Source organism: Pseudopodoces humilis, chromosome 5 (genome assembly GCF_049639895.1).
Source record: "Pseudopodoces humilis isolate 2021_Gansu_Grassland_sample_001 chromosome 5, ASM4963989v1, whole genome shotgun sequence".
Lineage (NCBI taxonomy): Eukaryota > Metazoa > Chordata > Aves > Passeriformes > Paridae > Pseudopodoces > Pseudopodoces humilis.
Window position 1 is genome coordinate 15440272 of NC_142204.1, and position 23752 is coordinate 15464023.

Genomic DNA, 23752 nt, shown 5'->3' on the forward strand with positions numbered 1-23752 from the left:
CCTCGCTATGTCAATAAAATGAGCACTGGTTCAAGCTTCAGAGAAATGAACTTCGGCTCCAAGGCCAATAACCCCTACACTCAAGAGTTCCTATAAGCACCATTTCTCAGCTCTAAACCAGAGATAATTTACTAGTATGTGGAAAAAAAATAGGGAAAAAAATTACACTTAGTAACACAACTTGATCCAAGCAGTGTGTAAAACTGAAATAAAAAGAATCAAAGCAACCTAGAAACTAGCTGCAGAGCTGGATCTGTAAGGCAAATAGTGTTCAGCCTCTACTACAAAGCTGGGGCCAGAAGCAAGAACCTCTCCCCGACTACAGGAAAGTTAAACCATGTTTGCCTCCCATAACCCAGAAAGAGCATCTAGTGCTGCAAAAAATTAAACAGGATTGAGGATGAGGTAAAAAGAGAGCAACAAAGAAGCAGAACAAGAGTATTGCAGATGAGGGGAGACAAACAAGAGTGAATTATATTATATGGGTTAGAGGACAGGAGAACACATAGGAGAGACAAAAAGGGTAATGCACAGAACAGTGCAGGAAGAGATATGCTGTGATCCTTTACAGGAAAGAAACAAAACCAACTTATGAGCCCTATGACAGGGGCTTCAAATAGCCAGACAGGGTGAGACAGAACGCATGAAAAAACCAGAGTCCTTCCAAAATCCAAGACCTTCTCTCCAGATTTCATTCTGCGGGTAGTACTGTGTGCTTAGACTTTCTTCAACAGGCAGACAATAGAATCACCTGGCTTTACACTGTACATTCTGCACAGTGGTCACAGAATACATTAAACTCCCATTCTCTAGGTCAAAACTCAAATATTACTTTTCATCTTCAGCAACATTTTGAACAATTAAGCAATATTAAAATACAAAGTAAGGTGAAAAAAACAATGTTCCCACTATAAGTCTTTTGCTCAGTGAGGTGGGGGAAGGATGAAAGGAAAGTGGTAGAGAAAGGGTGAGGACGTGCTCCAACGCCCAGCACTACTCAGTTGATGTTTTCCTCTTTTTACCAGCAACTCAAATTCAACAGACAGTAACAATACAGAGACAGCTGACACCTGACTGACTGCTGCAAAATGCCCTGGTTTGACATGGACAGTTGTTGTCCATTCATTTCCCACCTTCTCTGGAAACACTGCTCTCCTGCTAAGTTTGGATTATGAACCCGCCTTGCAAAACAGAGCCTAGACTATGGTTTGTAAATAATTTCATGTATTACAGTTTGCAGTGTATTATTCTAAAGGACATATCAAGACTCTTCAGTTGGCAGCTCTTAATTGATAAAAAAAATCCCTTCTCTAGCAGCAGGAAGTGAACTACTCTTCCATGACATCAGGAATCACTGTAACATTGTCAAAACTGATAAATGCCAGATTTCAAGCAGTTTGTAGGCAACACTTCTTGGCCTCTCTAATTGCAACTATGTCCCTCCCCTAGCCAGACCTCTACACAAGACCTGAAAGCATCATGGTCTCCATACAAACGCTTACCATGAGTAAGAAAGAAAAAATAAAAGGAAAAAAAAACCAAAATAAAACAAAAAACCCCCAAGCAATCCTGCACAGCCCTCCTTAGCTGCAAGAGGCTGGTTCTTGCTCTAAAGCATTCAGTGCTTCTAGTAACTCTGACAACATAGAAAATACTTCCTCCATCTTGTCCTGTTAAAGTAATCAATAGTTTTGTATAATACAAGAAATAGAGCTTATTGTCCCTTCCTAACTATTGTAAAATGGTAAAGTATTATTTATCCAATAAAACTGATTTGAGAAAAATATTTCTTGAGGTATCTTCATAGTTATGAAACTTCTGAAAGTTTTGTATTCTGTATCATTGCTATAATGGACTTTTTCGAGTTAATCATGTCAAAAACATTCAACAGATCAAAACAACTGAGTGTGGCAGAACACAGTGATCATGACACTTCTGACCTCCACCCAGGTATTTTTTCAGCTCTTAAATTAACTTTTGCATACAGAGGGAGAAAGACACAGGAAATATTGAGGTTACAAGTACGTGAATAGAAACTGACTCACCACAGTCCTTTGCTTGTTGGGCAGGAAGACTCTAACAATAGGCTTCTGTGGAGACTTAGGGTTATTCCGTGACATATCAGGGTTTTGATAAACTGAAAGGGATGAAGGTGCTAGAAAGAGGCTAGAGGAGGAAAATGATGCAACTGTGTCTGTTGAAGCTGAGCTGGAGACAGAGAAATCAGTTCCATTCCCCATGGATTCCAGTAACTGCTGTTCTCTCTGCTGTAGAGCATCAAGCTTGCTGGTGTACTCCTCATAGGCCTGTGAAGGAACAGCAGCTGTTTTAATCATGTAGTAGCCGCAGACAAAACCAGAAATCTCAATTTGGAACAAGCATGAAACAAAACACTTCCTAAACTAATACAAATTTCCCAGGAATAGAACAAAATGATCTGGTCAAATTTTTCAGGGCACAATAAACAACATCATGTTAAACCTTCTGAACCAACAAGTAATGTTTTAATAAATTAAATGAAGGAAAGGATCAAAGAAATTGTAAGCTACAGTTTCAAAACACCTGCACTGAAGATTCTAATTCACAACCACTTATCTTTAACCAATATTGTCAGCTGCATTGCTGAATTACTGTGCTCCAGATAAATTTATCATTCTGTTGGAATGACAGTTAAATACTTCTGATGCAAAAATTAAGAGAAAGCTCAAATCTGCTTTTTATCATCTGTATCTGACTCTTCACCTAGCTCACAGTTCACTATCCTTCACTTATCAAACAGTACAAAAAACATTTTTCATTTAGAACATAACAGTTTGCCCATCTCAAAGCCATCCAGAAACATGAAAATGTGATCCTTCGAAAGTTTAACATCTTTTCAGCATGCTTATGTAAAACCTGATTACACAGATCAAGTATCTTAAACAACTGGAAACATCAGCAATACTAAATTTACCCATTAATTCTTTATTAAATGTAGTCAAGTTAAACATTATTGCCAAGATCTATAAAACAAATATATAATCAGTATATATTTTGCTTTAAAGTTTGTTACCTGCAACTTTGTAGCAAGAAAATTTTGATCGGTATCCAATACTAGAACCATTCATTCAGTATATAAATTAGTAGAATATCTTTAAAAACCTTAATCAGCTAAGCAATGTGTGTTTCACACTACAGAAGCAAGTCAGTGTTAACTGACAGGTTTAGACCTTGATCAGATCTTTACAGAAAACAAACAACAAAGATCTTCCAAACCTAACATGTAAGCAGTAAGAAATGGAATTTCCTCCTTTCCTTTACAGCAAGACCAAGATCCATACCAATATGCATAAATTCTTCAGTGATATTTTCAAGTACATTTATACAAAAGAAAAATGCTTTCTGGTCCTGTTTTTTAAAAATTACTTATTTTATTTGCTTTCCTACTTTTTTGTTCATAACTATTGCTAATTAATGTTACAGGAGAACTGACCAAAAAGTCTGCAGCATCTACATGTAGAAAAAGAAAAATAAAGAGAATAAACAAACAACAGTCAGTAGTGCAGCCACAAGTACGACATTTTATTAGGAATTTATTTCTCCGTGTTAAATGTGCAGGCTCATCCAAACTGCTCTTGCTGTGTAAACAGTGGTTTATCCTTCCCTTTTTAAGAACGCTTAGCATACTGCCAGGATGGACCTATGTTCAAAATGTGTCATCATCCCCACACTGTTAACAAAGAAAATTATAATTTGACAGTGAGGACTAATAAAGAAAAAGCATTTTAAAGAATGGTGGTGAACATCATAGTTGAAAATTCTAAGCTTTATGGGTTTCACTTCTAATAAACATACATTAGTTGCAAGAATCTGAGAACTATTTATTATTTCTTTTAAAAACTGAAGGTATCTAGCATTTCACAAATCGACTCCAAACTCTGCAACTTAAAACCAAAACATTTTCACTCTAACCCAATTGTATTGTCAAAAGTAAATGGAAAGATTACCTAACTATAAATAATGGCATTTTTTGGCTGTACAGTAACACGTGTCTCTCCTACTTCCAGGATCAACTTTGCATGGAAACTTGAGCAAAAGCTCCATGTGTCAAGAATTTTCAGTAAACAAAAATTAGGAAACATAAACTGTTACCATTTCACCAATACTGAAGTTCTAAATACTTACTTCCCTTTCTCATGAACATTGCAAAATATTATTCAAACACACGCAACATTACATTGCTTCCGGACACTTGTGGATTTAGTTCCTTCACAAAATTACACACAACTTTCAAAATATTCAATCCTACAATGTTTACATTGGCAGCTTAATCTGTCACTAATGAAAACTCAAAGTCAAATGATTTATCTTAAGAGAATAAACAATGAGTATGGAAAGCTGGGAGCTGCAGTTGGCTTTGGGCTCTATACCACTGATTTATGCAAAAAGCTCTATATTTTTTCTGAGAACAAAGGCTCTCACGTACCATACCATTATTCGGTATCTTAGCAGAAGATCCCACCATAAAAATAAAGCAACTAGAAATGCATTGCTTGATGTTAAATACATTTTTCTCTTTTTAAAAAAAATTCTTCTTGTACAAAAGAAGCTACAGTACGTGCAGCAGAAACAGAAGCTCCAACAAAAGTTCATTTCACGAAGGTTAAGTACATTGGGGAAACAAAGATTTATCTGATGATTAGCACCAATAGACCTTACAAAAACAGCAGCACCAAGTCAAGACAGAATTATTCTCTAGAGTTAGATTCAAAGATTGTTACATCAGCAAAGCTGACCTATGGCAAGTATTTCTACCTAAAAGAAGGATCATGTTGCAGATTTGGCCTGTCTACTAAACTGACCTGCAGCAGCACAGCTACCTTAGCAGACAGGCATCAACACCTACACAAACTTTCAAGCCAGTCAAGGCCCTCTGGGTCAACTATGAGGTTGATTTCTGACAGTGTTTTTCAAAAACAAGCTAAAAGGATTAAAATTAAGTCTCTACAGAATCAACAACATGAAAAATATTAAGACAAATATTCAAACAAATCATTAAATCAAGGATTCTAAAGGCATTTCAGAACGAAGTGTTTAGGAAATCTAGTTTGCAATCCAATACGTTTACATATTGCCATTAAGGAGTAATGTGCTACATAGAACTTAAATCTTGCTTGATCCAGAATCACAAGAGAGAAAAAAAGGGTCGGAAGATATCTGCAGAAGTCATCTAGTCCTAACACACATTTAGCACAGAAATAATTTTTAAGTTCAATGAGGTTGCTCAGGGCCTTGCCAAAGCAAGCTTTGCAAGTCTTGAAAGATGGAGAGCCCACAACCTCTGGGCAGCCAGTTCAGAGCCGAAACCCCACACTCACAATGAAGAATTGTCTCTTATGAAATTAACTTGATGCTCACTGTCTCTGACATTTCCCCTTCCCCATTTGCTGTGCGGGTCTCAGAAGAGTCTGACTCTCTAGGTTGAAAGAGCCTGCAGATTGCTCCTGAAGCTTCTTTTCCCCATGCTGGACACCACCCCAAAGCAGCCACACAAGTAAAGAGTGGATGGGTGCCTCTTCATTTGCTGCTGCAGCCCAGTGTGCAGTTTGCTGCTGGTATCCTGAGGGTGGCTCATTGACAGCTCAGATTGCTCCCAACTTGGTGTGATTTTACAAAGTTCCATTTCACAAAGTATTATACTTGAAAAGTTGAATATTAGATTTAAATCAGCACAACTTGTCAATCTACACATAATCCTATGGCTATCAAAAATAGAACAAAAAGTGAATTTTAATTACATTGCATATCAGTATATTTGCACATAATATAGTCTCATACATGTGAGAACACCCCTGAAATTTCAGCTAATTAAAATGCATCAATGTCTGATAAGCTGCAAACTCCAGCTAAAGCATTACAAGACGGCATGTTTATATTCAATGTGCACACATGCCAAAATATGACTGCCCTCTTATTCTGCTGTATATATTCTGCTATTCTAACTGTTGTATATACTCAGGAGCAGCAGCCTTAAAGTTACTTCTTAAATGTAGCAGCCTACTGACAAAATAAAAACTGACCTCAGAGGTCAACAGAATTTGAGAGATGTTATGTGGATGTGCCAAAAGAGTTCTGTTAATAAAAAAAAAGGATTTTCTTAAAAACATGCATATTTTTTTTCTTACATGTCATTTGTATTATATTTGAAATTTGCTTTCTTGGGCCATGACCAGGTTATACATTCTAGTGAAATCATCTAAGGAAATAAAAAGCAACAAGAAAACAAACAAAAAAAAATTAATCTGTGAGACTCCCAAGTAGCAAAATTTGTTTTCCCCTTCTCTCTGCCCCTTACTACATTTGGTTAGAACACCAAACTCAAGCAAATAACTGTTTTTGCCATAGTCTCTCTTCCTCATTCAACTTTAGCTAATATCCACACACTGCAAGACTCAAAAGCCTAAACTACAGGTTCCTGGTCTTTGAAACTAAGATTGTGGTTCTATTTAAAAGATGTCTGACCTTTTAGGCTGTTGATCAAATGCAAATCCCACTAAGTTAAATGGGAGCTGAAGATAGACAGTAACATACGTCATGATTTCTTCATTTAGTAAGAGTCCTAAATCTGTACTTAGTCTAACTTTAGACACTCCAGTTTTGGTCCAACATATTTGAACAGCATCTGTTAGGAGGCTGGTAAAAACTAATCTGAAATTCCCCAGAGGGCCACCAGGTTTCCCAGTGTCTATATGCAGTGTTAGCGTTTTCCTGGAATCCCACAGTCTGGAACAATCTGAGATTCATCACCAAGATCTATTTTAGACATTATCTGCATGCTGCTGCAATAAGCATACTTCAGATCAGCAAAGAGGTAATCTTCTTTAATTAACTAATTTGACCTCCTGCATGGATTCTTCAGATATACAGGAATAAGAAATTAAACATTCTCCTGACATTCAACAGCCAAACTCCCAAAACTGAGAACAGCAATGCCTCTGAACAGAACACCTCCAGGCAAAGAGAAAGCCAGGAAAAATAAAAATCATGGTAGCTGGGGGCAAATACACATCTACCCCCACGATTCTCATTTTAAATTGCTTCCAAGAGTAGGAGTAAGAAAGAGAACGATTCCTTCAATACAGCATTAGAAAGCTGACCGAGTTCTAAAACTTAGTTTGATACCACTGTAATTATATACATTTGCATACCATTTCATTTTGGGTGGAGTCCAAATGAAAAAAAACCAAACCAAACAAACCCCAAACGACCTGGCAGCTTAGTCTTGGACTGTTAACTGAAGTAACCAACAGGTCCAGAATGCAACCTCATCCCAGACAAGAATTTACATGCAAATGGGCCAATACTGTTTCAGCTCTCACAACTAAGTGCTGGTAGGTAATACTGTACACATGACTATGGGGCAAAAAGGACACACAGGAGTCGGGAAGTTTAAATAGGTAAGGCCTCCCTGAACAGTCATTAAGAGTCTACAAAGGCTAACAAATCTGATTAAGTCATTTAAGCACGATCCCTTCCTTCTAAGTTTGAGCTGCGTGCTTTTGGCCAGCCTGGGTCTGTGCAATCCATTCCAGTTTGTACACAGCATTTGTTACCAATATACAGGCCTTTACTCTCCTTTCCCTAACTCAGCTTATTCTTTTCAGCAGTATTTTGTTGGTAGAGACAAAAGAAATACAAATTTTGATGGCTGTCCTCAAGAACATACAACCACATATTTTAACCATTTTTGCTAAGTGAATCCCAGGTTTTCCCAGTATCAAAATAGCAGCCTTCTTTGCAGTAAATATTTCCAATATTTACAATGCTTAGACAAACCCTTAGGAAAAGGGTTTTTCCATGATGAGTCACAAACTATATATTTTGGGAAACAACACTTCAAGGACTGATATAACGCAGTAAGAAATTATGTGGGAAGACAAAAATCATTGATGTTTTCAGCTACTGAGATACAGAGTGCTTCCAAAAAGTGTGGTAAAATCTACAGCTTCTGCAGCCTCTTTTTTCTGGGAGAAAATAAAAATACAGTTGATAGTATTTCTGTAACTACTGAGTCAAACAATTATTTCAAATATTTGGAGCACCTCTCGTATGAAGACAGGGTGAGAGAATTTGGGTTCTTTGGCTTGAAGGCGGCTCCATGGAGACCTTACAGCACCTAAAGGGACCCTACAGGAAAACTGGAGGGGGGCTTTTTACACAGGCATGCAGTGACAGAACAAGGGGGAATGGCTTTAAATTAAAAGAGGGCATGTTTAGATTAGATATTAGGAAAAAATTGTGAGGGTGGTGATGCATGGAACAGGTTGCCCAGAGAAACCGAGGACACCCCATCCCTGTTCTAGGTCAGGCTGGATGGGGCTTAGAGCAGGTTGGTCTACTGAAAGGTTCCCAGCCCACGGCGGGGGGGTTGGAATTTGATGATCTTCAGCTTTGCTTCAAACCCAAACCATTCTGTGGTTTGACAGTGACTTCCAGGGTTCTGATTGAGCTGAGGTCACACACAGCAAATGGGAGAAGTTAAAAGCCAAGATTATATAAGAAGAAAATTTGGCTACAAGCCATTTTTGGATTTTAATACAGTCATTGCTTACTAGATTTATTCTTTCTTCCAGACAGAACAAACAGAAAAGTTTTTCTTACCATCATATTAGAGAACATTGACAAGATTCCCAAAGCTATCACTAATTATAATAATTAGAAGAAAATTGTGTGGTTAATGACAAGTGTTCTTTTCTTTCTTCTGTACATTTTGTTTCCTCCCCCTGTACCTCAGACACATACTCAGAAGTCTCTCTGCAGCTTTGGTCTCCCTCCTGAGCCCTAATTTTCCTGCACAGGGAGGACCAAGACAAAACTTGCTGCCCTCCAGCTTCACACTACATTTTCCATCCAGGCTTGCATGCTCTGCTCTATTACCCCTGCTGCACACTCACCTTTATAAGACCATCACAAGGAGTGATGGATCAAGGCAGGGAGACACCCCTAAATCTGAGTATCCCCTCTTGCAGGAAAAATTAAATATATGCTGAACTCAACACAGCACAAGTCAATCACTTTCAATATTTCAAGAAAAGTATTCCTCTTTCGTAGTCAGTTGATGAAACCTGAAATGATGGCTACAACAACAGCTGCCATATTATGGCATCATCATGATCATATTACATAAAATGCATTGACACCCCCTCCTGAATTTGGGGGGAAAAAAATTAAATAAAATCTGAGGGGGGCAAAAATTTTGTCTTCACTCTCAGATGAACACAGAAACAAAAGCTCCTGTTTCTTGAGCAACTGTGACTAAGGCATAAATTCCTTTTTATTTTTAAATGAGATATATGTTTTATATTCAATGCACAAACAATTTGACTATAACCTTTGAATGCTCAATTTTCAGAATTATTTTCTTGTTGAATTCTTCACCTTTCTCATGAGCTTCTGCTTTCCCCATCCCTTCCTTTCACTTTTAACTGAAAGGCAACGTTGTCACTAGGTTCAACCACAACTTCATTTGACAGGTCTTCAGAGGCAGCTCCAACACAGGCCAAAAGCCAGTGCACAAGGGGCTGCAAGTTTTGTGAACATAAGCAGGTAGTGAGAAGTGTAGTTAATTAAAGATGTAAAGCCAGGCAGAAGTACAAATGAACCAAACAAAACCTACGATACTGAAACTCTACATACTGGAAGATGAATGGATAGCTGTCAAACTTGTCAGAAGAATAAAAATAGCCATGGTTTTGCAGGAAGCATTACAATAAAACTAGATGTTTACATCTAGTGGAAGGCAATATTGGTGAAAGCCAAAGTGGTCATTTGCAGATGCTTACCTAGCATTTAGTTTTGGCTAATTTCAACTTTCGCTAAAAGAAGAAAACATGCTTGCTGATAGCAACATCAAGAGATGATCAAGAGGCACAATTTGCTCTCTTAAGGAGTCCTTAGGAATCACTCACATTTTATGGAAGATGAAAAGAGGTCAGAGCAGCAGAAGGATTTTAAAATCAGCATCAATACAGGCTGAGGGACAAAGGGATAGAGAGCAACCCTGCAGAATAGGTACTGGTGAATGGAAAGTCGGACACGAGCTGGCAAGAGTTGGACATGAACTGGCACTCACAGCCCAGAATCTTATCAACATCCATCCATCCATCCATCTATCTATCTTATCTATCTTATCTACCAACCATATCTTGGACTGCAAAAAAAGCGGTGTGGCCAGCTGGCCAAGGGAGGCGATTCTGCCCTTCTTGTGAGACCCCACTGGAGTGCTGCACCCAGCTCTGGGCTCCCAACCTAAAAAGGACATTGACCTGTCGGAGTAAAAAGGAAGGCAACAAAGATGATGAGAGGGCTGAAGCATCTCTCCTATGATGACAGACAGAGAGCTGGGGTTGTTCAGCCTGTAACAGTTAAAGGGCCTTTTGATAATTAAAGTGATCTATCAGAAAGATGGGGACAGACTGTTTAGCAAGGCCTGCTGTTACAGAACAAGGGCTGATGGTTTTAAACTAGAAGAGGGTAGATCCAGACTAGACATGAGGAAGAAAACTTCTATGATGAGTGTGGTAGAACACTGGCACAGGTTACCCAGAGCGGCGGTGGATGCCCCATCCCTGGAAACATTCAAGGCCAAGTTGGATGGGGCTCTGAGCAACATGATCTAGTTGAAGATGCCCTGGCTCACTGCAGGGGGGCGTTAAACCGGACAACCTTTAAAGATCCTTTCCAATCCAAACCATTCTATGAACCTAAGGCAACAAATGGAAAGGTAATGCAGTTCAAGTAACACACTAGCAAAATTATCCATACAGACTCCGGGTAAAAGCAGGACTGTATTGCAGCCAGAAATGAGTTTTTGGCAAAGCAATAAAAATAGAAAGATCAGAAGATGATGGATGGAGTCTGAGTTCCATTGCCTTCCCACCCGAGTGTTTTGTAGAGATCACATCAATACCTAGAAAAAGACTACAGGTAAGAGCTTAAGGGGAAAGAGGAGCCTTCCAAAGAAGTCAGTGATGACACCCAGGTACAGAACTTGAGCCCCAGACCCAATACCACACACTAACTGTACATGGAAAGTTTGTTATTTCTAACACAGGTCAGATAGACATTTTTTTATTTGTTTCAAAACTACTGTGCTTTTTTAGTTCTGCATTTCCTAGAGGCAAACATGCTCTTTCACACTTTACCATACTACCTTCAAAACTTTTTGCATATAGCTTTGTCCATCTATGCTGCAACCAGAGTTTTCCTGGCCCTTTCTCTGACGTGATGGAATACAGAAGTCAAAACAAGAACTCTAGCAGTGACAGGTTGGATTCAGATAAACTGCTGCCAAATAAATGCTAAGAACAGAAAGCAAGCCCTGTCATGACCAAGTCAAAAGGTGGGAAAGGCACAGAAAGGACCCACTAGACAATCAGACAATACCTGCTGAATTGAAATGAACAGTTCAAGGTAGAGAGTAATCTTGCTTCTAACTGGATCTGGCTCTCAGTAATAGAGTTTGGGGTTTTGGTTTTTTTTTCACACTTTAGCTCTAGCACAGGAAGTCTACACACTAAACAAATTACAGGTCTACAGCATTTAATACTGTTCACCTTGATAAATGCATTTGAGGATGAGCTAATCTATGCTAGTGACCATCCAAATAAAAAGTTCCTTTCCTCTCTCACACCATCTTCTAGTTCTTGGCTCACAGCTGCAAACGCTATCCCTCCCCTAATCTTAATCACAGTTTTGGGGCTCACTGCCTTCATCATGATCAGGTTTAAACTACTACCTGGATGGTAAAGTAATCCAACAAAACCAGGGTATTTTCCTTACAGATTAGTGACTGGTAGTGGTTTAGTCACTGCCAGTACTGCAAGTACCTGAACAAAGGAAGCAGAGGAACCACATAGCAAAGAGCTGGGAAGAACAAGCTTTTCATTTCAACCATGGTGGGCTCTTTCCACAGGACTGTCTCATGGGACAACAACTGCAAAAGCACAATGTCAGCCCCTTTCACCTTCCTCCCAATGGCTTATGGCTCCCTAGTCAGTACCAGCACTACCTGTCCCAAGATGTGCTCATGATCCAGTGGAACTCACTGCAGCAGAGGAATACCCTGCTCTGCCTCACGGGGCTGCCCTACCACACTGATGAGACAGAGCTGGAGCTTCACCTCAGTGGCACATGGATCTACTGAACTTGCAAATCTGCTTTCAGCTTCATAGTTTGTGGTCACCAACTATTTCAGACTTACTCTTCATGCTGTCACAATCATTTCCCAGTGCATATTTACGACTGCAAATGCTCTTTTCCCTATCAATGATCTACACAACACAGAGCTTCCAGTAATGTATCTTGGTTTTAGTTTCAATAAAAGCAAGTGACAAATAGCTGTGATGAACTAACAACTTCCCTACCTTAAATCCAGACTTAGTATAGACTAAGTTCATTACTATTGTGGTTTGATACACAATTTAACGAAACCCACTTGCATGTGGCAATAATAAATCCAGATATATGGAATGAACCGGTCCTTGTGAAAACAGATAAATATAGCAGAGTGGATAAAACAGTGATAGCACTGATTCAATACTCCCATTTCACATTAGCAATAAGTAAAGCAACCACCGAGGGCCTCATTTGACCTTAACTGTTAAGGACGTAATGTCAACATTTGTATAATCAACTTGGTGCCCTGCTCTAATATATTAAGATAAAAGTTAGAAGTACCTCAAATAATGAAATCTTTATTTTTAATTACCCAGTACCTTTAGGCAGCAATTACAAAATAAAGGACTACAAAAGAAATCTGATTGACCTCCAGTTATTTCAATACTTGAGAGAAACAAGAAAAGGGCAGGTTTGAAGCACATGATGCCCGTTCAGTTCCTAATAGAGGTAACTTTTGCATGCAGCTCTCTAAGCTCTTAATGGTCCTATGTCAACTCAACTCTATGAACCTGGAGTGATGAAAGAATACAGACACTGAATTTGTAGTTTAGTTTACAAATTTAAAATGGCTTAAAATTTTTACTCCACTCCACAATTTTATGCATTTCTGTAATAAGTCCCCTTCTACTAATGCAATATTTTGGATTATACATGACCATTTTTCAAAGACAAAAAAGGGAAGTCAACTGCTTTAAAGGCAAAGTTAGTCTTAAAAAATGTTTTCATGCATATACATTGGCTTTTGACAGAACATGACTTCCTCCATTGTAAACACAATCTTTTCTCTCCTGGCCCCTACAAAGCAGCTTGATATTTCTATTGCACCAACATTATTATTACGCCATGCCACTGATCCTCCCCTACTGAATCCCTTTCTATTTCTTAGAAGATCTGAGTTCAGTTTACAGTGCACAAGTATATTCCCTTTTATTAAAGGTGTTCTCATTTTTAACCTCAAAAGCTTCACATAAGACTAAGATAACATTACCCACATCTGTGCACATTTGTTTGAATGTAAACTTACCTCTAAATATATTGATGGTGGGTTATGCTCTCCTCCAAATTTGTCTAGCAGTGCTTCTATATGTTCTTGTGTCAATTTTATCATCTGTTTAATGTTCCACACCTAAAACAGAAAATTAAAATTTTTAATCATCAAAGGAAGCCTACAGAATCTGTCCTAGAATAAAACAAGAATTTCTCAATATTTAATAAAAGAAGTCCAAAATAAAAAAAATTATTATCAATTAATGAGAGCAAAAGGTTATCCTGTTCATCCAGTGTTAGTAATAGTTTACTTCTGAAATAAACTGAAAAAACTTACATTTGGTCTTAAAATTCAGGACCTACTGAATAAACAACTTCTAAGAATGACTTGTTTTTCTTGTTAATCAATCATATTAAGTATTTTCCTTTGCAAGACTTTGCAAACCAACTTCTACAGTACTAAAAATTTAGTGAAGGAGTTTTTCTATTAAACCTTAGCCATGTGTGTTAATGATATAAACCCAGACCTAGAGTTCTATTTCCATGGCAATAGGATGTCTTGATTTTAAAGAGCACCTTTTATGTCTCAGCTTCCATATTCAGTCTACCCTGCAAGCTACAGACCTTGGACATGACCTGAAAATGACATTTACCTCCTGTGCGCAGAGATGACCTACAGCATTTTACTGTGAAACCACTCATGCTGCTACTCATTCGTCACAACTGGAAAGAGTTCACTTTAGGATTTGGACACTACTGTAGGTGAACAGTATTATGAATCTGAATTTATACCTAAATAAGGCAGCAAAGCACAAAACCAAACCTTTAAAGCAGTAACGCTACACTGATATAAGAAGCAAGTCCAAGCAAAATCAGAAATTTATAGTGGAGGATGAGGGAGGAAGAGAGGAACATTGCTCCTTCATACATATACACATGTTATTTAGGCTACTTATCAGAAAAAAATTATTCAATCAAGTTTTTAGAGCCAGGATGCTCCAAAAAGCATCCCCAGGGTACTTCTTCCAAAGCAGCTTCAAGATTCCTGTTACCTTTCCCAGTTTATCTCTTTTCTAGTTCACGGATTGTAACTATATATATAATATATAACACATAGTCTCAAGATGAGGTCTGGATGTACAAATTGTGAGAACCTATCTCTGCAAAAAAACCATTATGCATATAATTTAATATTCTAAAGTAGGCACCAATAATGGGATGCAATCCAAGATGGATCAAAACAAGTTTTAGTACGTAAATTGAGAAGTTCACAAACAAACTCACTCTAAAACACTGAGCTTGCACTTTGCACATTACCTTATTCACCCATTCTATTTCTAGATATCAGTTATCTGCCAACAATTTCCTGAAGTAAACTAATCATTGATTCACTTCTAGCCCAATTTTTTGAAGAGATACCAGGACAAAGACTTCAACAAGAAGCTGCAGTTGAGCAAAAATAGTTTGCTCAGGAACAAGCAAACCAAACTACAAAGAGTGAGAGTGGGGGGATACCAGAGAATGTGCTACTCAAGTATTCTGTATGTAAATTCCCTTGAGGCTATGGTGGGAGTCAACTCGCTTCTCAGCTTGCAATCATTTATCAGTGAACCTAGCAAACCAGCAGCAAAGAGAAGGTTTTCTGTATTTGGTTAGTTTTTTTCCCAAGATGGCAAGGACTAGTTGTATGCTTGGTGAAAAGAACAAGCATGAATCAACACCATATCAATTAACTTGTTCAATGTAAGGCTCAGGATGTTTGCTTACCATGTAATTGGTAACATGCTGTTAACCTGGACTGCATATACTGAGATTTCCTGGCAATCCTACAAATTATCTCAGGATTACTTCCAGAAACAGGTTTATTAGTACTTAAAGAAACGTCTATTATTTGGTTATTCTGGCAATTTTACCCAGCAAAGGTATTTCATCATAATGAACAATTTACTATACTTAACTCTCTGGCAATGAGAAAGATGAAGATGGAAGATTCTTAACAGACAAAGCAACACAGAATTGCAGGAGGATTTGAGGTTGGAAGGGAACTCTTTAGGTCATCTGTTCCAAGTTCCTCCTCCAAGCAGGATGCCCAGGACTATGTCCAGATGGTTTCTGAGTATCTACAAGGATGGGGAGTCCACAGCCTCCCTAAGGCTGTGCCAGTGCTCAGTCACCCTCACAGTTAAAATGTTTCCTGATGCTCAGAAGGAACCTCCTGTGTTTCATTTTGTGTCCACTGCCTCTGGTCCTGTCACTGGCCACTGCTGAAGACAGCCTGGCCTCATTTTCCATTTGCCCAGCATCTTTGTGGCTGTTCAGTGGATAGCCTAGCCAGCACAGCTCCTCCCTCCAGTATAGATAGCCAAATTCATCTTGTACTGGAGAGCCCTAAACTGGACACAGTACTTCAGGTGAGGCCTCACCAGTGCCAAAAAGAATGAGCCCCCACCACATCAGTTTCCAAATACTTTTTTTGCAATATCAATAACAAGTAACTTCCCCGCTCATGTTATTTTCTATTTTGTGCCAATAACCAGAACCTTGCTTCTCTCTTCTCTTACAGTAAAGATACCAAATAACAAATATAACACCATCAGCAATATGCACAATGGAAGCATGTTATTTTGGAAAGAGAATCAAATAGCCTCCAAAAAGGGCAGAGATCTTCCTGCAAAGTTAGTATCATGACAAGTGGAACCTACTAATTTAGGCTGCCTAGCAAAATTGCAGGTGCCCCATCCCTGACAGTGTTCAAGGCCAGGTTGGACAGGGCTTTGAGCAACCTGGCCTAGTGGAAGGTTCCCTGTCCATGACAGGGCAGTTGAAGCAAGATGATCTTTAAGGTCTCTTTCAACCCAAGCCATTCTGTGATTCTATGATCGATGAAAAAAAATTTTAAACTTGCTGCCAGCTGCCAGCCTACAGTGAAAATATCTTCACATGAAGAAGCTGAAATTACAGTCTAATGGAAGACAAAATTTCTCAGAGGGACTGAAAACATTGCCCTGAATTACCTAGTATATATCTGTGCAGTAAACCAAGAGCCTTCCCACAACTGAACTTTACAGGAAAACTTAAAATGGATTTCTATAATCTTAGAAAGGCTCCTCATACAGTTAAAAGTACACTGAAGGCAGAAGGAAATTTATCAAAGTCAGCCAGTCAGCCATAGCAACAATTAATTACTTGTTGCTCAGAGAAATGGAGAAGCTATTTTGTGTGCCATATTCGTCAAGTCTTCTGACAAGATGAGCACTTTCACAAATCTAGTATTGACTAGCATATTCTAGCCCAAGAACACATAATCTAGCACAAGAACACATATGCCATAACAAATTTTATAGCTTCACAATTTCTTTTTAACTGGCAACTTGTACTTCTATTTACTCAGAGCAAATGTGCCTTCTGTGTATACACTAAGAGTTTTTGTGGTCCAGAGCAATCCTTAAGTAGCTGGCTTGAGAATGAACCCCTGTTCAGGTATACTGCATCCTACTATGAAGGGTCTATTGCTACTTCAATTCAATTGAAGGAACTCAAGTCTTCTCCTCACTGGAATCCAGAACAAGTGACCTCATGTGACTCAGAAAAGTCTGCTGCTGGCCACCACAGCACTCACAGCTTTTGCCTCACAATAACTCCACCACCCCTGTTGCATTTTCACAGCCAGCAGCTTCAGCCCATCTTTCCTCCTTGCAGACTTGCTTGGTCAGACAACTCAGCTTGTCTGTGTCATGAGCACCGTCCTGCTTTGCAGACCTTGAGCCAAGATAGAGCCCCATCTTTGCTGTGCATAACACCCTAAAACTCTAAGTTCTTAAGAATTACATCTCTGGAGTTCAGCAGCACTCACACATATATAGGTTTCTTTAAACTGTCCATATAAAACCCAAATTTGCAAAAAATGGCCTAGGGTCTCATTGCCCATAAGCACATACATTCCAGGACAGGAGCAAACAACTGCCTAACAACAGAGACACCAAAAACATGGCATACAGAATCCTTTTATCAATCAGTTCCAGACCAAAGAGCTTGTTCCTACACCACAAAATAAACCCAAGTTTTTAAAGATTAAAGTAATCCCTGTATCCACTCTCTATTGACACTTTTTTAGAAGTAAAATAAAACTGCCTGAAAGTTATTATGAAAGAACAGACCTATTTTTTTTCTTATTCTTGTATGAGCACTCCACTATATTTATGAAACCCACACCTGTAGGAAACCATAAAACCACAGTTGTGAAGCATCTTACAGAAACACAAAAATTGATGCCAGCCTCAGAGGCAGTTCCTGGAAATCTTAATGCATTTTGAAGTAAACCTGCAGCGCATCCAGTACTGCCCACATGCAAGTCTGGTCCCTTTCCATAGGAAACAGAATGGGGATTTGAGACACTGTTTAAACTGTAGTTCCATGAAAAAGTAATGAATCCTTTACAGCTTGGATAACCATATCATTTTTCCAAAAAAAGCATCAAATAAATGTTCCTGGCCTATCTTGTAGCATTAGGTTAAGGTTATTCTCTATCACAAGAGATTAGATTTGATTCTCCTTTTAGTGCTGCTGACACAAGGAAGCTGACGCAGGCTAACATAGACACAGGCAGCCAGACAACTGGAAATATTCCAGATATACTGGAATATATCAACTTGAATCTGCCTATTGTGGATAATTGTGCATTAATTTTGCAAATAAGCACTCCCTTACAATGCAATAAAGACAATGACCTATTTCAAGCCAGAGGCAAGTCAGATACAGTAGAAGCCTAAATCCATTCTATTCAGGGAAGATTATGGCTGCACAAATCACAGAATATGTTGAGTTTGAAGGTACCTACAAGGATCATCAAGTCCAACTCCCACCCCTGCACAGGACCATCCCCAGGAGTCACAGCAGGAGCCTGTTCCAGTGCCCCCCCAGGGAAGTGATCATAGCACCAACCCTGAGAAAGCTCAAGAAGCCTTTGGACAATAATTTCAGGTACACAGAAGGTTAAGCCACAAAGTTATTTTCACATCCCTTGCTGCCTGTCAAAATGTGCAGTGCCTGAGACATCACAAAGCAAACATATCTTTCGTACTTTCTGCACCTGGCATCACTACTCAAATCTTGCAGAGCATCCCAACTCCACGCTGTATGATTCATACTTGGTAGAAGACACTGAAAGTTCAAATCTGTTCTGTAAGAAAAAAACTGCATTATTTGCCCAGGAACAGTATGTCCTGCATTTGGATTATCACACTTAGTGATGACACAGAATACTCTGATAGAGCTAACAATGTAATTAAAGAATAAACCAATTAAAAAATTAAGCATTTAATTTGGAAACTGCTTTATAAATAGGACAAAATCATCAATACCTATCCAATACTATTCCAATCAGTCCTTTCAGTCTTCTTTCTTACATGATCAATTCAATTGCTTGGTCCTCTGAGCAAGGATCCACTTGTCAGAAAACACTAAAGAAAGCTGTCATCTATGAGATTGTCTTTAGCTTTATATCAACTAATTTGAAAGTGAGATGCTTGGCGAAAGATAGGCAAGAGAACAGAGTAATGGGTTTAATACCAGAGCAGCCCACCAAACCATTTGCATGGCAAGATGCAAAATGTGTGGGTTTGAACTTCTATGCTGACCATCACTGTTGCCTCTTTCTTACACTTTGGTACCTCCTTCAGGTACTTCCCCCCCCCCCCCCCCCACTCATCTTGGTCCTAGTTCTCAACTCTTACTAAGCTTGCTTCTCATTTTCTGCAGACATGTGCTGGAACAAGCACAGACAGCAGGATGAAGAGTGCTTGCCTTCTTCCAGTATGCCAGGTTATAGCTCCTCTCCATTTCTCTGTGGAAGATTCTTTCAAGTTGTGCATCCACTGTGCTAATTTTTCCACTTTTCCTACTCTCCTGGCTCTTCTTGCTTACCACATTTTCAACAGTGCAGTTAAAGTTTTTATTAAACAAACGTGACAAATACCAACAGCTGAAAAGCTTTACTGAATTGAAAACCAGCTTGCAATGGCTTTCATATCAGAGTTTTTGCAACTGAAATGAAGGTCAACATCAAGCTTGACTTTCCTAGCTCATATTTCTCAACTTTTTATTAATCTCAGTGAATATTTTTTTATCATTTTTATTTATAGGTCCTTTAAAACATCTGAGATAGCCAACAAAGGAACATTGTCAAAGTCTGTATGTAGGTAGCTCAAGATGAGTCAATAAAACTTACAATCACAGACTAGTAAATAAGTTACAGAAAGCAATATCTAAAGAAGTGACTGTAGCCGAGAGAAAAAGGATCCATTATCTCTTTCCACAAAAGCCTATGAACGTATCTTTCTAGATTCATGATCAATTACCTTAGGAAAGATGTACAATACTACGTTTAGGAAGGAAAATCCTCAAGAAGAGGTACATTTTCAGTACCATCCTGCTTGACAACTAGGAACATAACTAGGTCAATTAATACAGTAATGTGATCAGTGAGCATCTGCTAGAAGCACAGCAGTCAATTAAATATTAAAAAGGCTTCAAGATGAAAATCCATTTTCCGTTTAACAAGTAACAATTTTTATGAAGGCAAGGCTAACTTGTAACTAGCAGTTCAGGTTCCAGCTGCAGCTGACACTGCTCCTGTTGAACGAAACCACCTCACCAAAACTAAACACCCAATAACTTCCACCCTTCTCCAAAAAACTAGGAAACTAAGTTAACACTTGCGTATCAAAAAGCTCTTCAATAAACTATCTCTCATTTCTTTGCAAACCATCAGTTTCAACTGAGAGCAATCTATGCCTTTTGATTTCATTAATTCTAAACACAAACCCAATTGCTCATCCTTCAGCTCTACTCTTAAAGCCAAATAAACAGCCATTCAGTCTGACAAGCCTTTGCCCCTTAAGTTACCTCCTCTTTAACAATCCTTTGTTCAGTCTTCAAATGCTCCTTACATCTTACAGCTGTTTAAAAATATATTTTAAAATAAATTTAAAAATTGTAAAGAATAAAACATTGAAGTCTATCCTTGTAACATAACCAAGCAGTTTCTCTGTAAGAGTGAAGCCACCAAAAGCCTTAGGCACTGACTGATTTGCAGCTCACACCAGCCAAGATGTTGGTGCAATTATCATAATGTCCTAGGTTTTTTACCCCTGCTCTCTTCTTTACTTTTTCTCCATAACATAAACCTTTGGCTGAACCCTTTCAGTACGCTAAACAAGTGAAAAATTGTTCTCTTTGTCAAGGTTAGCTTTCTGCCAGTCTACTGTGCTTAAAACAGCTTGGCAAAGGACCCAGTGATCATCTCAGCTGGTGAAAAAGCCACCTTTCCTCTCTATAGCTCACAGTTAGATGGATTCAGGCCACCATGAAGCAGCATCCTTCCTGTTTAGGCTTCAATTCTCTTTCATTCTCCCACTTTTTCCATCACCTGCCATCTTTACTGCTTGCTGCTAAGTAGAATTTGCCTCCAAGCACTATAAAAAGGAAAGTTAACAAATGTTCTCTACCACAGTAGAACAGCAGTGTGTGGAAAAATAAGAGCTGCCTATATCCCTCATTTAAATTATTAACCACCAGTTGCACAGCTAAATCTTTAATTCCATATTTTTCATGGCTTTTGTGTTGCAGTACTACTAGTCCTTCTTATTCACTTTGATACTAATTCAGTAGTCACGAGGATCACGCACAGACCGAGTTCGGGAACAATTCACTGTATTTACATTCATGAATTCAACAACTTCTCCCTAGACAGTAACAAGTTTAAAAAAAAAATCAATAAAAGAAGAAATAAACTACCTAGATTTTCTTACCCGTTTAAGAAGGCAATTTTGCACTAACCAGGTAACTACCACAGAATCTCAGTAACACTAAATCCATGCACTGTTGACATTTAAAAAGATTATAATGAAGACACCAGACTATTTCTCTGCACACCTTAAGCTGAAAAGTCACATTTGTGATGGAAAGCAGGAAGCCAGCCAGCTAATTACAATAATTGCCTATAAGAAGCAAATGCTCGTCCAGTAGAGCTCTTACACAGCTTGGGTCACATTAATTAAAATGACAAAACAAATAAACTCAGTTTCAGCTGAACTACAGAACTTGATTCTTCTCTCTCCTTGCCAGACTACACAATTAATTACACTACGCTGAAAAGATAATCAGCACCTATTTACAAGTTCATATTACCGATCCATAAAATAATTTGTTATAAACTTTGCAATATTCCACCACTAAACTGTTACTAGATAGTGACTACTGTGCATAGTTCCCTACCAGCTGATTAGAAAATGTAAAAGACAGCTGGAATTGTTGGTCGAGTAGAAATATACTCTGCTTGTTTAGAAATAGCTGTGATCCGATAAAGAAATTAAGGTATCCTATTTTTATCACAAACAGATCTCAAAAGCTGAAATAGAGCAAATGTACTTGTTTTTTTCTTTTTATTTTTAAAACACAAGTTATGTGCTCCTAGTCAAGGAAAAGTCAAATAGGAGCTGCCACAGAAACCGCATTGTCCTAAACAGCATTCTATGTTCTACTCATCAGACCATCCTGCCTTAGCAACCCCAGTACCACCCTGGAAAATGAAATAATTTGAAAGGAAGAATTGGCTCCTTGCCATCCATTGTAGAATTAGGAGAACTTAAAAAAAAATACCCTCACTACTTAACCCAGAATCTGGAAAAAGTTACATCAATTTTCAATGATTTACATAGGCTTAAAAATGTCACAAGAAACAGTACAAACTGTATTCTAGCAGAATTATAGAACGCTTAAGGAAATATTTTCTGAAAGCTACCTCAGACTATACTGAAGACTCACATTTAAATCTACATTACTTAAACCTATTATAGAGAATATTTGACCTATTAAGTTTAATTAATAAATTTTCAAAACCAGATCAAAGACTGAGGCACCAATATACAACCATCCAGTTCCAAACATCTAGATACTACCAGCTTCTTAGTCATAACGGTGTATTTTATTTCAGGTTGATTTTATAGCGCTTTTCAAACATTATTAGTGAATAACTTGTACTAGAGAGAGAAAAACTAGCCACACTATTCTGACTCCAGAAATGTGTACCCTCAAAACAAACCCCTTATCTGATATAAACAAGAGTAAAAAAATTAAGCCACAGTGTCTGTGATCCAAGTGTCAGAAAATGTTGCCTGAACACAGTGTAACTGCATTCGGAGAGTATTTATTACTTACCAGTGCATTTAACAAGCACTTTACTAATAATGATACTGTTTAAGAAGCCTCACTATGCAACAGATCAAGACATTAGAGCTGGCATCCCGCTTTCTAGGGTCAAAAGAAAAATTCCTAGCCACTTAGTTACGCAACACATTTTTAAACCAAGTTCAATCGCTCATTAAGAGTCTTTTCTGCTTGTCTCCCAGAAGAAAGATTTTAAACAAAGTTGGTGAGTTTCATGTAGAAATTGAATTACCCCTTCATGCTAAGCTTTCTGCAGGTATACTGGGAGAACCCACAAAAACATTTCTCTTGATCAGAACCATAGAAAATTAAAAGTGCTCTTCAGTGCTCAAACACATTCACATGATCTCCTGAATTTAATACAGATAGTGTGGAAAATTCATTTGATACCGAGCACTATATCTGGCACTGCACAACAAGCTCCATTTTGAAGAGAGGCTCTGTTTTCTGATTTTAAACGCTTATGTTGGTTGGGGAACATCATGGTGAGATGATAACTGGCATTACTGCTCCCTCAAAACTCCTGCCTGAAGGCAGCACCTCCAGTTAAAGAGAAGGATTACAAATTAGACTTTTGCCTGTTCTACTCTTTTTTGCTAGGGTTCACATTCCTAAAACATCATCAGAAACAGAATAAAGAAAGACACTATTGCTGCTCCTCCAAAGCTCACAAATGCTAAAAAGGTACAACAAACCAAATGCAGCAAAGGGCTTAAGCAGGAGAAAAAAAAAGAAGAAAAGGCATATAATTCCGTATCAATCAGCTTTCTTTAGCACTGGCCACCACAAAAGAGAGAATTAGCTGAATGAACATGTTATTTCAACGTTTTGGAAAGAAGGTGTGCATAGGAGGGAGGATTAGGAGGATTCCACTGTATGCCCCAAAAGCTCAAGAGCAGCTGGAATAAAAAAAACTGAAGCAAAGGAACATGTATATTGCATGCTGACTTCTGTATCCTGCACTAGCTATGAGAAAGTAGCTGTGTTCACACACAGATGTGTGAACGGTTGAAAATGATGAAAACCATCTCACACCTCACAAAACTAAATACTGTACCCAGAACTCTCACGTGGTCAAGGCTGTTGGAAACATACGCTTGCT

The 23752-nt window shown here is 38.4% G+C and overlaps 1 protein-coding gene across 3 annotated transcripts in view; it reads right to left on the reverse strand.

Moving 5' to 3' along the window:
• Positions 1 to 23752, reverse strand: part of BRAF (B-Raf proto-oncogene, serine/threonine kinase) — an 83577-nt gene that overhangs the window by 54038 nt on the left and 5787 nt on the right. For all 3 annotated transcript variants that reach the window (XM_005527925.3, XM_088054873.1, XM_014256863.2), the window contains exons 2-3: positions 13463 to 13564; positions 2046 to 2306 (exon numbers count right to left, since the gene is read on the reverse strand). In XM_005527925.3, the coding sequence (XP_005527982.2) occupies positions 2046 to 2306; positions 13463 to 13564 (363 nt within the window). The remainder of the gene's footprint in view (positions 1 to 2045; positions 2307 to 13462; positions 13565 to 23752) is intronic.